General features: G+C 36.4%; 1 protein-coding gene and 1 long non-coding RNA gene across 8 annotated transcripts in view; both read right to left on the reverse strand.

The window, feature by feature from the left end:
• LOC111261429 (cell adhesion molecule Dscam1) overlaps nucleotides 1–15,148 on the reverse strand; it is a 29,764-nt gene that overhangs the window by 7,723 nt on the left and 6,893 nt on the right. For all 7 annotated transcript variants that reach the window (XM_022834916.2, XM_022834921.2, XM_022834915.2 and 4 more), the window contains 6 exons: nucleotides 5,012–5,159; nucleotides 3,433–3,581; nucleotides 2,855–3,148; nucleotides 2,319–2,550; nucleotides 1,557–1,653; nucleotides 293–470 (listed from right to left, as the gene is read on the reverse strand). In XM_022834916.2, the coding sequence (XP_022690651.2) occupies nucleotides 293–470; nucleotides 1,557–1,653; nucleotides 2,319–2,550; nucleotides 2,855–3,148; nucleotides 3,433–3,581; nucleotides 5,012–5,159 (1,098 nt within the window). The remainder of the gene's footprint in view (nucleotides 1–292; nucleotides 471–1,556; nucleotides 1,654–2,318; nucleotides 2,551–2,854; nucleotides 3,149–3,432; nucleotides 3,582–5,011; nucleotides 5,160–15,148) is intronic.
• Nucleotides 5,367–12,825, reverse strand: LOC111261435 (uncharacterized). The gene is made up of 2 exons (XR_002680971.2): nucleotides 11,423–12,825; nucleotides 5,367–10,023 (listed from the first exon to the last, which is right to left on the reverse strand). It is a non-coding gene; the product is annotated as an uncharacterized LOC111261435 (long non-coding RNA).

Raw genomic sequence — 15,148 nt, forward strand, 5'->3', positions numbered from 1 at the left:
ATATATTGTATTTTAGTTGAGTGAGGGTAATACATTTAATTGAGTTCTTCACAGAGACACAATGCAAAAACAGTGAAAATTTGTTTATTCTTTAAGAATTAAGTGAACTGTAATTGTAGTCACAAAATTAGTAGTCTTACTTGGAAACAATACACATTAACGTGGCTTTGAAACGACAAAGAGATAAAACTTTCTAAATAGCTTAATCAGTATAAAAGTGCTTCGTAAGTAGTAAAACCATTTGTATGGCACCTATAGAGTGGAGAACCTCAAAGGGTTGACATCTCTTTACCGGCTATAAGGTGTTGTAGGGTATATTGATTGGCGCGGCCGTCCAATTGGGTTTCCCTCCAGCCAAGGTTAAGATCTGAATCGGGTCGATAGTAAAGGATAAAGCCTTTTGCACCACTCTGCGGCGCCTGGACCCACTGAATTGTAATGGTGCTTATTCCTGTTGCTCCCACGAAAACCTATACCGGACCATGTAAGAGATAAACTCAATTTATTATATTTTATTTAAAATGCCGTTGGTGTAGCAAAAGCGAAACTTAGTTGCTAATTTTGAAGCTGCAGAGCACAAAGCATCATTAACTGTTATGCTGTCGCTAACAAGTGTCGAGTACCAATGTTAACAAAAAGTATAGGGTGGTTTTTCTGCATTATTTAATATGGATTTCAATTTCTAGTGGAGGCTACGTGGGTCATCGATAGTTCTTAAATTAATGAGTTAGAGCTCCAATGAATCAAGTAAATGCCACCTGATTGTATTCGACGCTGTTTTCGGATCTACTTATGGGATTAATGGCGTCGTCTTTGTAACTTCAATAAATAAAAACTCATTAAAGCATAACGTATAAAACCAACAACAAGCCGATTACCGAATGTTTGCTAGCTCGGAAAATAAATACAACTGACATTAATGTACGTCGTATAATATACCCAACTCGGCTATTTTTGGCCAGCATATGCAATAGATTTAGCACCGACTGCTTCATACTTGTTCTTTGTTCTTCATACAACAATGTGGAGTAATGGCGTCACATAACTATGCTATCAACGAAAGGTACTTCCAAAAAAAACCAAGGAGAGGAGCCAGATTCTTCTGCGATTGAATACAAAAATTTAGCAATGTGGTAGAAAAGAATGACTGGTACAAAATATGACTACCGTTTTATGGCTTGTTAACAAGGGCAACAAGTATAGTACACAGCATATATCCTTATTAAAACAAAGAATGATAGAACGCTAAATGCAATATAGGCATGCCTTATAAATTTATTTTTTTATATATATATAAACCGAATTAAAAAAAAAAGTCGTTTTTTGTTTAGTAGATTAAATACGCAAAGCTAAGCTTTTATTGAGCACAGCGAAACGTTTCAAAACGACGCCTAGTCTAGTGTCAGCTACTAATGACCTATTCTTTTCCTTCATACGACTTATAAGCCTGAAGCAGTAGTATAAATCTGAACGAGTTACGATTATGGGATCCTTGTACTAATGCTGCCAAGTGGAACTGTATTTGTAACAAATAATAGTAATAGTAATAAACCTACTCTGGGTGGAGGTGGCACGTCGCCTTCCAGTGTCTTAACATGCAGATCAGGTGTTTGCCTTCCTACACCAGCACCGTTGAATGCTTTCACCACCACGCTATAAATGAACGATAACTCAATGCGTTTAATAAGTATATACATATACGCTGCAGAGTACTAGTTTTCGACTTTCATTCTCTGGGTTTCAGGAACTTAACCTGATCACACAATCCACTGACTGAGCTTAGTTAAATTACGGCAAAGTTCACTTTTTTTTTTAAACAAACTCAGTTTAATTATAAAAATGTATGCATGCGAAAACTGAAATTCTTGCATTATAAGCTACTTATTTTTAATGCTAATGTAAATTCATATAATTTTTTTTATGAAGAAATGAAGAAAGGTTTCAGCTTACAGCCTAAGCTAAAAGTTGAGCTTGTAAGTATCGAAATTAAAGAACCAAACACCAAAAACATGCTTTCTAGTATATACAGTTTACCATAGCAATATAATATCAATAAAGCAAGAACACAACGGAAGTCATATATAAATTGGTGTGTTCGAAAAAGTATACGAATTTATTCCCGGCTGCGGTCATTAGTAAATGACCATGCTTCTATGAGTTGTAACCGACTATAGCAATTAAATTGATTACTCTATTTTTGTAATTAAAATCCAGAAAAAAACTTGAGAAATCTTGACTTAATTCAAATATTGATGTTTCCATCTACCATAGACTAATAAATGTGGCGCATTTCAGTTTCTATATAATATAAATCATACCTGTAGTCCGTGGCCTTTTGCAACCCGGTAAGAAAGAACTCGTTTGTGGAGTTCTCTTTATATTCTGCAGTCTTAAATGAATGAGGTTGCCCATGCCCACTAGGTTTGTATCCAATGTAGTAACCCTTTAGTTGGCCATTCCATTCTTCACGAGGAGGCGGTTTCCATGATACACGAATTGTATGAGGGCCCTTTGGCTCGACGTGAAAGTCTGTAGGAACTTCGCTGGGTTCTAAAATATCATATTAAAACATGCGCATGTTATACTGTGGTAGATCTTTTTCTAGGTTTTTTCTATTTTTTTTTATCAGAGTTTTAATTTATGTCGGAAAATGTATAGAACATAGATTAAAAGCAGTATTTGACATCGAATTTAAAATTCTACCATTACATGCACTGTGCACGCACTTTCAAATATAAACACCATGTGTATACTTGAGGTTCAACATGCAATTATTTTCGTTCACTTCCATTATTCAAATATATATTACTTATATATCCTTTCTATTGTTATACTTTTTCTGTTTAAATATTACCTTCTTCTCCAGTTGTAAAAGTGATTGTAGAAGAGGGCTGGCTACTACCCACAGCATTATCTGCAACTACAGCCACTTGGTAAGCTATCCCTGGCCGCAAGTCTGAGAGTAGAACGGAAGTCTGAGTTCCAACCACTTCTAATTCTTCAAGGCGGTGAGACTGGGCTACGCGCCAGTACTGAACCGTATACCGCGTTATGGGAGAGTTGCCGGTATATGGGGCCGTCCAGCTAATTGATGCTGAGCGACTCCATGTCTCTGAGACTTTGACATCCCGCGGTGGCTGTGGGACCTCTGCATAAACGACACAATTGGATTGTAAAAATGTAAATTTCTTAATGCATAAGCATCAGACGGTTATAAGACCCAGCAAAATAATAATGTCGTCCTTTAAATCGTTCCTGATTAAGCTAATTTAGCACTTTTTTCAATTTAGCACTCATTTAAGATTATGTAATATTTAGCTTATTTCATATTTTACGCAGTGTATATGATTTAAAACGCATACATCAAAGTGTTGTTACGTTTAGAATATAGAACCTTTTTGGTCTTATGAAGCTTTCATTTAAATTACTCACCAAGGATAAGTAGCTTTACTGTGCGGTCATCGTTTCCGTGTTCATTTTGGGCCAGGCAGGTATAAATGGCGCCATCGGTACGTTCCGTTGTCGTGATGAATAGTTCTGAACGCATACTTTGTTCCGAATACGTTTCATAAATTTCATACCTGTAAGAAAATGTTGTACTTCTGATATATTCGTTATCGCAAGGAAATTTTTCTTTCTTTGACCATATCAAATCATTCATTTTTTTCTATTATCAATAGCCTTGCAATAACAACGGTCAGCTACAGAAATTAGCTCGTTTGTAGAACCCTTGAAATGATCTTACGTTGCCTGCTCTTCATAACCTGTATTAGTTGCTAGCTAAAGCGATCTGCGTAAGGGAAATAATTTTTTTTTTCGATTTTCGGTGTTTTCACTTGAATTGCCACTGAATTAGAAACATCTATATTATTTTACAGGGTTTTTTAGAAGACTTGTTTGGATGCTCATCGCTCCAGTGTAACGACTAGGATATATCGCCTGCTTCATCTTTGTCTCCATGCAAGCGACTGCATATCAGTTATTTTCGCATAAATTATCAAATCATTTAATTAACACTGTTGTCACTACCGTATTAAAAAGGGCGTTGTCTGCCGAACCTGCAAGCTCTACTGTCAATTCAACTTATGGCGTCTGCACTAAATTGTATTTGGCAGCCGCCCCATATTTACCCTTTCTTTCAATTTATACACTTTCCACTTCAGCCATCCTTCGCAGCTCAACCTCATCTTTTTTGGGGCTATGCACCTACCCACATGTCTTTCCTGCTATATATCCAGCGCCAGCATTTGCCTGACAAAAAAGGGGTCAACGCTTTCCTAACATCTAACGCAGCTTAGGTCTTTAACTTGACTAGCGCGCGTGCGGTCGCAAACACAGTTGAAATCTAGCTCGTCTGTCTTCTTGAGTTGTGTGTTTACACATTCGCTGCTATAATTAATGTGTCAAGCTTTAGGCGTTTACAATAAGGAGGCCCATTGAGCTCTGAGCAAAGCTTGGGAGAGAATTAAAGGGATGTGAACTCTACAGCAGGAGCAAATAGTTGAGCAATGTTTTTCTGTTCACATGAGCAAGTAAAGAACTTCTTAAATTGATTTATTCGACTTGGCCACTTAAGCTATTTCAACTTGATATCTCCTCTTTATCAAGTTCTTTGCATGCCAAACTTAATTGATAAATTTGCAATCTTTATTCATTGAAACTTCATATTCAATGCCGAGAGTAATACTATAGAAATTAGCCCACTTTTCAGGCTATAGTACATTGGATCAAACGTAGCATATCTAATGATATCGCTCAGCTAGGCAAAAGGCTAAAGGAAAGAAATGCCATCCCGGAAGAGGACAATTTTGTAATGAGGTTCGCACTGCAAGAATCATATTTAGATGGACTGCACTTTTTGGGTGCAAAAGAGTTTAATTTTAACGTAGGCTACATCTGTCGAAGCTACCAAACTAATCTCGTATCTCGTTTACCTAAATTCAAACATTGTTCAAAAATGCTCACAATACTAATGTTATCATAGTGTATGACTGTCATTTATACAACTAACCTGTTATTTGGCTTCTTGTCAATAAGCCGGTTTCCTTTAGACCATTTAATATGTAATGGAGTATCGCCTTGAACTTCGCATGTTAGTTTTACATTTTCTCCACGACGAGCGCTTACCACTGAATGTTTTTCTCCAAATTTTGGTGGCACTTCAAAAACATACATGTTAGATTATCATATAATGGTATAACCTCAAGCGACTTCAACACTACTAACATTAGGCGCTAATCATTAGCGAAAAGTATTGAAGCTGCAGTATGGGTTACAAAAAATAACGGGTTGCTTAACTCTCATGCAAAATAAATATGAAATCTAATGACGGGAGCCTTTGTTTAATAAAAACACGTAACCGCCAGTAATTTTAGGATTACCGATGGATGGCACCACATGTACGCCGCTTAATTTTATTACTGTGATACACGTTGTTAAAGTCTAAAGTGGATGAGTATAACACAAGCGAAAAAAGAATAACACGGATGTAGAGAATACTTTATTAGCCACGTCCTTTGCTCTCTACTACAATAATAAGAAGAAATAGTTCTTCATAAAATGGATACATTTGGTGAGCAAATATTTTTACACTGTTTAATAGGAGAAAGGATCTCTTCCAGTATTAGATTGTTACAGCGTGTATCTGAAACTTTTTATTGAAATAATGTTTAATGTACATCGTCAATAACTCTCACTACATAATCACTGGTTATTTGTAACGTACTCGTCTGCTGATGTACAAAGAGAATAAAATACCTAACTTATAGAGAGATTAAAAATAAAAAAAAGTAGTGAATGCGGAGATCATTTCTGAGGGACAGAGGTGTTTTGTGAAATTATTTCAGAAAAATAATTCTACAAAAAATTATGAATAAGCCAATTGAACTACAATTACTCTTTAGCCTAATGTAACGTTCCTCGCAGCACAGTGTAAATTCAAGAAATAATGCAGTTCTGTCTAAGATAAAGCTGAAATTTAAAAAGAATAATCTGACTGCTAGAATAGCTGTACTGAAACACGTTAATTTGGTTTAAGTTCTCTATCTTAGTTAAGTACATGCGATTAGGAAAGCAATTTGCCCTTTTTACTTTCAGAAGATGTAATAAGAGACGTAATCATGTAGAGATTTAGCAGTGTAAAGGTTCACTGACATACAAAAGAGTTATACCCCAATATATTCGCTCATTTCCTTTTATTTTTCTTACTAAGACGTCCCGTTGTCTAAGGTGGAAGACCAACTATCATGTTCATGTATCACGTACAGATTATGACATTTAAACTGGAATTTTTTTTACACTTTGTTTCTAAGACTCTATCTGAACAAAAACAAATAATTCAAGGAAACTTTTTTATATGCATTGGACGTGTCACTCCTGGGCTAAGTATTCATTCAATGTAACTATCACTAATCGCGATCAGAGTTTTAGTTCGAAACATAAACCACTCACTAGTCACTTTCAAACTATTCCTTTATGTACAGATAACTTCTTGACAGTAACCATCAAGCGATATTGGTAGGTATGGGCTTGTGTCGCTCAAATACACATACAGAAAATTCTAACGAAATTTAATTTTAGGCCAGTTCCAAGGATACACAACCCCAAAACTGCCAAAAAACGTAAAGAGGCGCAAACGGGCTTAAAAAGATCAAGGTTGAAGTTCGTGAGGACGATCCAATCGACAACTAATGTTCTCGTCTCTCAAACGGCCATAAATTTTTGTATTGAAAATTACTTTTGAATCATTTTGATTAATTTGAAGGTCCCCTAAATCTAAAGCTTTTTGAAAGGCTTTCTGTTTGTCTCGTAGAAAATTTCCCCGAGTTTTTCAAAAGCCTCATGAAAATTAATAATAGCGTACATTGCTAATTTCAGCAAAAAAGAGCGTCTGATTTTGCTAGAGGTTCACCTGGCGCGAAAAGGTTGGATAATAGCTCATTTTTGCTTAAACTAAGAAAATGACGCACTGATTTTTACCATCACGAGTTTGTCCCTTTGTTTTACTTGTAAAAAACCTTTTCAAGCTGCCGCATCGCTGTTTTTATTATTCGTCGACTTGTTTTCTTCGTTTTTTCCGACATAAAGGAATGCGCCGTAAGCGGCAGTACAACATATAAGAATATTAGATATCCCTATATTATTTTTGTTCTTTTATACACGTAAGTTTTATTTCTAATAATGCTAGTTTATGTAATATGAGGTGGCCATGGAAGTAACTGGATGTAGCTCATGTAGATCGCCGAAAAAGGTTGCTTAAAAGTTAAAAGAAAAAAAGCACATAACCAACGCGCTAGGATCGCTGCCTCAACCCCACCAGTAATAGCCATAGGACGAAACAAAAAAAGTGCGAGAACATCCGCTCTGCATTTAGCGGAGAAAAAGGAAGGAGCAGTAACATGACACGCCAGCATCAAAAACAGAGAGCAGCGCTACATCAAGAGCAACCTGACCTCAGCTGGCCTACGACGAAACACAACTGCATTCATCGATTTTATTCTCGTTTCATCTCACATAAAGCTTTTGTGATAAGCGAGGAAAAATGGAGGTCCTGGTGATTATTTGCGTCATGTGTTCACCCTATGATTTTGTCTCATTGTTAGCCCATTTTTCGCAGGGTCCGTCTAAACAAGTTAAATACAGCATGTTTATTTAAGGGTTTAAACATCAGTAACAGTGAACAGAACGCATGAGCATCGAATGCGCACACACAGAAAGTACTCAATAATGTCATTTCAATCTGTTAGTTGGATGGGCAGTATGCAATCACCTGTTTCTGTTATTATGTACAAATGAGGAAAAAATTCAATAAGCAGAGTGGTAAAAATTAAGATGCACTTTTAGTATTATTCCAATTTTTATAGCAAATATTGTAAACAGGGTATTCGATTTTCTTGGAACTTGCGATAGCTCCGTCGGCCTCTGGCGACGCATTTTGGGGCTAAAATAAAGTACAAACTGAGGTTTTATACAATCATGTTAGGAAATCTACAGGAAATAATTCTTTCTCCAGTTGTATCATTCCACTTCTATTAGAAAGGTAGCAGTTTTGATGACAAGATGTTCAAAGATAGGCTACAATAGCTTTTAATCAGACATCTTTAACATAGTCAATGTTGCTTAAACATTATAAGTCTCCCACATTTTTCGAACTGTAGAATAAATTTCACAATTTACAAAGCCTTGCGCCTTTTCGAGGCATTTTTTGGATTACTGTTCGGATTAACTGTTGGATGTTTGGATTACTGTGGATTCGGTTACTTGCCCAATCTAAACCAGGTACAGGGCTGTATCAAAAATAATAAAAAGCCAAATATATGTATTTGGGTGAAACATGCTTCATATGAACCTTATACTCCAGACTATACTTGTTTATTTGTGCTTTATATTAAGTTAAAGCACAGAGATCTGTTGCTGGTCAAACCTACGCAAAATGCTGGCCTTGTGTGCCGTAGAAGAAATAATGACACAAATGAAGTGAATCTAGTTATCAAGTACTTTACAAGAAAGCAGTTCAGTGTCTTTTACAAGGGTACAAATAGGATAAGCTTGAGAAACTATTTAAAGCTCTTCAGCTTATTCTTCAGAATTGCTTCTAATTGCAGTAGATAAAGCACCTTGAGCAGTCCTGTACATACGCATCGATATATACTCAGGCACACACACATATACCAGTATATATATACTGGGACATTGGTTTTTTGTTTATAATCAGTGCAACGGACTCGAGGCCTGAAATAAATAACACACGTATTAGGATTCAAGTGCAACAATCGTCAATATTGAATATTTTATTCATTTTTTCAGTGTATGAATAAAAATAACAGCGAACATACCTTTAATGATGAAAAAAACCGTGGTAGCTCTCCGAAGTCACATAAAGACTACTGAAGTTGTCATGTTGAATGAGAGAATACGATGCATAGCTTTAAATATGCTGGTATGCACTTTAACAGAGTTTACCATTTCCTAGTTCGTTGGTTCTCATTCTTGCAAGCATCGTGGCTGTGCAAACGTTTCCTATCAATGCCTTGCTAATCTAACGAGCATTTACCAAGATAGCATCAACTAATAAATAAATTAAGCTGGATAAAATATTGATAGCTTTATCACTAGTTGTTATTTAGACACGCTGCAAACTGGAAGAAGCCATACCATCCTTTTTGCCTTTGTTCTTGTTGCTTAAATTGCTTAAATTAAGTATTAAATTATAAATAAAAGATATTAGCTTTTATTTGCTGCCTAGTCAATAATTATTTATGCTCAAAATAATGCTCATAATTAGATCGTTAATTTGATTTGGCTTATGTCGCTTGCTTATATAATATAATAATGTTTCTATAGATTGTTAATATCACAAAATAGAGAAATTGTCTTCCAACAACTGTACAAGACAATATAGATCCGAACAGATACATCAGTTGTAATATTTGGGAAACAAGCTAGTACACGCAGTATATCTCAATAATTTAAATCGTCAGTATGGTCCCGCTGATTGAATGATAGATGGCGCGATGTTCATGGGAAGCTGTGCACTGATAATCACCCTAGGAGCTAACAGAAAACAAGGGGAAAGGGTTCCCCAATTGAATTGTGGCTGAAATAAGCAATATTGGTATGATCATATGTATGAAATTGGTTGCTCTGCGCAAATTTAGTTTTAGCCGTGGCCGTTTAATTGCATATTTATGGAGTTCTAAAAAAGCCATTGAATCGATAAGTAAAAACTAAAAAGGAAAGCGAGACACGTTTTCGCAGTTAAGAGTTTAACATTCAACTATCACCATGTGTGAATAAATGCTGGTTCAGCAAACCTACAGTGGAATTCAGTCAGAACACTCGGCCAATTGGAAATGAAAAACGATTCCAGGTTTGAGATTCAGAAATTATAGACTAATAGTTTTATCTTTCTGAAATACTAACTGGCTATAAGGACGCAGAAAATAAAAGAGGCACCTTTGCTTGTTGTTGCAGTGAATTTGGCGTCGAATAACCATTAACGTTACGCCCTAATTCTTGGGGAACCTGTGAAAACATGGTAATTACTTTAGCAGGTATCTTCGTTCATAAGGATTGCGATTCTTTTGGCTTATTATATATATATATACATATATATTGATTAGGATGGAGATAGAACTACCAGAACTCTTGCAGTTATGTGCGATGCACATATAATTTCCAGATTGAACGGGCTGTATACTTAAAATTGTCTGCAATACGGTGCCATCTAGATCCTTAAGGCTTTTTCTCAGTCGATATAACTGCTTGAAACATTATACACGTTATAGTGACCATTATGACAGAGTTCAATCTGGTCTTAATACTATGTTAGATGGCTGTCCTGATTAGCAGTACAAGATGCCCCTTCCCAATCATTAATATTGAGGACAGAGGAAAACAACGGCACTCGCTTTGAATAGGTCCGTATCTTCGGATGTTTCGTGTTTAAAAATCGTTCCTTCACAATGGGCGCAATTTACAATGAATAGCACTACACATTAGAGTTCACTTAAGCACCTTAAACGGTTTTTCAAAAAAAAGTAACACGTATCTATTTTCGTTCTTTTGTACAGATAGTGCAAAGCATGAAGCTTTTGAATGATGCAAAGATGGCGCACATTTTGACAGGCAATACAAAACATTAAGCAGCTTACAGCTGTAAAAAGCTACAGAATTAATAGCGCTAATGTACAAAGAGATTGAACCCCACCAAAACTGTTAGTGCCAAGATTTCAGGAAGTTTACGCGTATCTACCATATACAAAAAGTTACTGAAAGGCGCGAATAAAGTAATTTTCGATAGTAGTTTAAAACCTCTTCATATAGTTGAAAAAACATGAGCCAAGGAAAGCAGTTACATGTGCAAGCGAGAGGAAAAATGACAGCGTATAAAAAATCTTACAATGAGACTATTCTCATTTATGATGAGTCTTCCTGGACTCATCATAGACAACTACTAACGTATCAGCCGCCAAAATCCTGCACACTATATTATTTACTTGACATTTGGAGAAATTTGCTATCAAAATACAATCTGCCCCACCACGAATAGTTGATTTGCGTCATTAACAGTAGATTTCAAAAAAATAATGAAAGAGATCCGCGATCTGCGACTGGCGTTTTCAGAGGTACAGCTATATGCTGTTATAAAATTTTAGGTGTTTATAATGACCGTTTGATCCGAAGAGATTTAATAATCTTCAGGCTTTGTTCGGGCTTGTATTGCCACAGCTTTGCAATAATTATTATATATTATAGCTAAGGGAAGTGACGATACACCATTAGATACATTAAAACTGTGTGATATCACTGCCATCAAGCGGTATCATGGTTACGATTGCGAAATTTGTGTCTTCGTTTTGCTACTCTTTAATCACCGGTTCAAAAACCTACAGTATTTACACGCTATGTGAAATGTACTTACCAATAGTGATATGGAGAGAGGGCATGGAAGAGGGCAGTAAAATAGAGATTAAATTATTGGGTGTTCGCCAATTATAGTTAGCACAGGTGTCGTTAAACGTCGAGACAACAGATTTGCTACGCAAAAGCCGGAAATCCCTAAATTGTTGTTAAGTCTGAGCATCGGCCGCCAATATGGGCATCGGACTTACTGCTCATAAGACTTTATGGCATACTTTATATGTATACCAGGTAAATGACTGAAAAATACAAAAGCGATTAAAGTCAATTTACGGTTGAAAGATCAAGATCAGATACAACTCAAAACACTTCTTCTATTTGGCAAGGTAATGATCACTGGTTTGTTGTACTTTGAGGCCGCTTTTTTCTGAATGAGTCGAGATCCTTTTTGTTATCATTAAAATTGTCTTTTTGTACAACTGTCATGGTATTACTATCAGTGTCAGATAATATTGTATATAAATATTGTATATGATTATCTGCGAACCAAACAGAGGAGTCCTTAATTAATCCACGCGTTTTACTCGCTAAAAAATATACCTTCATAGTCTTTCCAATGAACCCTCATTAAAAATTAAACAATTTTGAATAATCAATTTTTATGAGTAACAGAGTTGACTTTGTGTCATGGAGACCAGGTCGTTAGGTTTACCACGCTTGTTATTGATAAGGTGTCGACTCGATACCTAATTCATTATCTCTGTTTTCTTGCATTAACAGTCCGCAATTCAGATGTAGATCCTTTTTAAAATACGTTACTGAATACGTCGACATATGGAACTCCATTTGTAACACAATTTTCTAAAAACTCTATTGTTAAGGAAATTGAGTTTTATGTCACATTGTATCATAGATCAGTTGTACCTATGTTTTTACATTGCCCCGTTATATGGCGTTCATGCTTTAAAAACATATCGATGTATTTGTGCGCTGGATTAGTGCATGATGCAGTGTTATCAAAGTGTCAGTTTTGTCAACGCCGATAGGTGAACAGCGTAATTCAGCTGATCTTAGAATATTTTATAAATTAAAAACACTTGACATGATAAATTATAATTAAATAAAAAATAGCAGCCTATGCCTCAACAGAATAAAGGTACCATGGAAGATACGGGCACCGAGCACATTAATAATGATTTAGCGCGGAAACTGGCATGTTAGCTGGGTGAAAGGCTACGCACTCTAGTAGTAATAATATATCAGTTGTGCTTATCGCTGCTTGAAAATAAAGGAGCTTTTGTAATGTATAAAAAAAAAACATCCTCAGAAAAGGACACCACTCAGCGCTGATGTCACAGTTACTGTCATGTCGGCGAAATGTCAGTTATCGGTACTGTTTAAGGCGTTAGAAGTCATCCTTATAATGCATAGAAACTCTGAAGCCATGCCGGAGAACTCCATATCTGTTGGTTACTATACACGAGAAGGTCCTACATATAGTGAGGTAAGATACATGTCTTTGTATCCAAGGGTTTTCCCAGTATGAATAATTCGCCTGTTAGCGGACCACTCCATCACGGGTTGTGGATAGCCGGACGCTTCGCACACTAGTTCTCCAGTATGTATAGCTGTAGTAGCAGATGGAATGATGACCTCTTGGGGAGGAATAGTTTTCCACAGAGGTGCAGCCGCTAGAGTTAGAATGGCACTAAAGCTATTTGTGCCGTCTCGATTGCGTGCTTTGCATGTATAGTTTCCAGAATGCTGCAGCTGCAAATTTTTTGTAGTCAAAAGTAGAAATCTCTCGACATATTTAACTTCTATTCCATTATTTTCACTGTGGAGTTCGTTGTCATCTTTGATTCAAGTAAGTGATTCAGCTTCATGAGAGAAGTAAATAGCTTTTACTAGGCTGCCGACAGAACTTTTCTCGGGAAATCCGAACGCTGTAATATGAGGAATACCTGAGATTTACTTTTTGGATACTGCAAAATAACATCCAATAAATACAATGCAATGCTCGCTAAGTTAGAAATTGCGGGTGCTTTGGTTTCAATTTATAACATACCTCCGTTAGCACGATAATGTAGGGTAGCATAAAAAACAACGACTGCTACTCAATGCATTTCGAGACCTTCTTTAATGTTCATTAAAACAAACATGGCTACCCATATAACTTACGGTAGCCAAAAATCCAATTTTCTTATGCAGTACTTGTGGCGCTACCTATCGGCGATTTGCAGAGACTACTACACTGGCGTGTGACTACAAGGTTAGAGGTCGACAATACGTATAATTTTTGCAGCGGACCCCTTTATGTTTAGATCGGGAATAGAGTTACTTCTTTGAGAATCGGTTATTCATTAAATAATTTATCATGAGGTTACAGATAGTCGTTTGCCTTGCGGGTAAGTTTCTTATTGTTAACTTCTAATAAAGAAGAGATTACCATAGATCGTGATAGAGTCGTGTTTTATTTTGGTGGATCCAGTACGGTGAGAAACGCGCTGAAGCTGCTCGAACTTTGATGGTTCTGAGCAAATCATTTATAGCTTCCCGCATATTTGGGGGTTGCAGGTTCGCAACTATTGAAGTTGGAATGTCTTCAAACTGTTTAGAATAAAAATTGTTTATCAGTATCAAGCTTCTTGTCATCTTTAGCTCACGTGAGAATTACCGCACCTTCCAAAACGCACGTTGCTTCAATATTTATACCAACCGCGTCAACTTTAAAAAACCCGGAAGGCGAAATTCGGGAAGTTACTAGAATAATTCATTTTATATACGACTATAGACAGTACTATATATACTCAATTAAATATGGTAGGTAATAATGATAATATCAACATTTTTACGATTAGATGCTACACACACTTTCGCACGCATACTTATCGGTTATTCTTATTTAAAACCTTAGCCGAAGACAAGCATGGTATTTAAAATAAATAAGTTCAATCCTCGTCAAATATATGTGCCGCCATATATACACTTATGCGTAGAAGGGTATATCTCGATGCTTGGTTGGTTTAATTGACTTTAGTTCAAATATACCTCGCTCAAAGATAAATGGCAACTATTGATGTCCGATCGAGCCATAACCGTTAGCAGCTTCATACTCTATTAGTATATTAGTGATAATGGAGTTTTGTTTTGGATATAAATTTTTCTCGGATAACATCAGTTTTGCAAAATAAGTTACGATTTCGAAGTTTATTTCGATTACGCGTTAAAGTCTGTTTCATTTGATTGATTCTTCGTATGCGAACCATTAGCGGCATTTTTGTACCAAAACACATTTGGTGCAGGATAACCTGTGGATACACAGCAGATTCACTTTTGATGTGCGCAATACGACCATATCTGAAGGTACACTCGCCCACTGCTGTATAGTCATTACGTTTAGTTCAGAGCTTCATATCGTGCACGTATAGCTTCTTAAGCAGCCTAGTTCACTTTTGCTTCCGAAAAGGCGCGTCACTTAGATTTCACCTTCAACGATATTTAACCCAATAACGTAGACAGAATAATCGACGGCTTTTTTTTCCTGAATACCATTATATAGTCAATCCAGAATTAATCTGCTCATGTTTTTTATGGGCATTATAATGCGATTCGTACTACTGTATTGGGAGTAAACGGATAAAAGCTGCCCGTCGCATGATGTCTGCTTGCAGGATAGGTGCCAAATAAACATGGCTTCATATTGTTTAACAAATGTGCACTCTTAAACTCTGTCACGATACATGTGGAGCCATCCATTGGCCATTTTAACCACGTTTAAAAATGG

Source organism: Varroa jacobsoni, unplaced genomic scaffold (assembly GCF_002532875.2).
Source record: "Varroa jacobsoni isolate VJ856 unplaced genomic scaffold, vjacob_1.0 scaffold_555, whole genome shotgun sequence".
Lineage (NCBI taxonomy): Eukaryota > Metazoa > Arthropoda > Arachnida > Mesostigmata > Varroidae > Varroa > Varroa jacobsoni.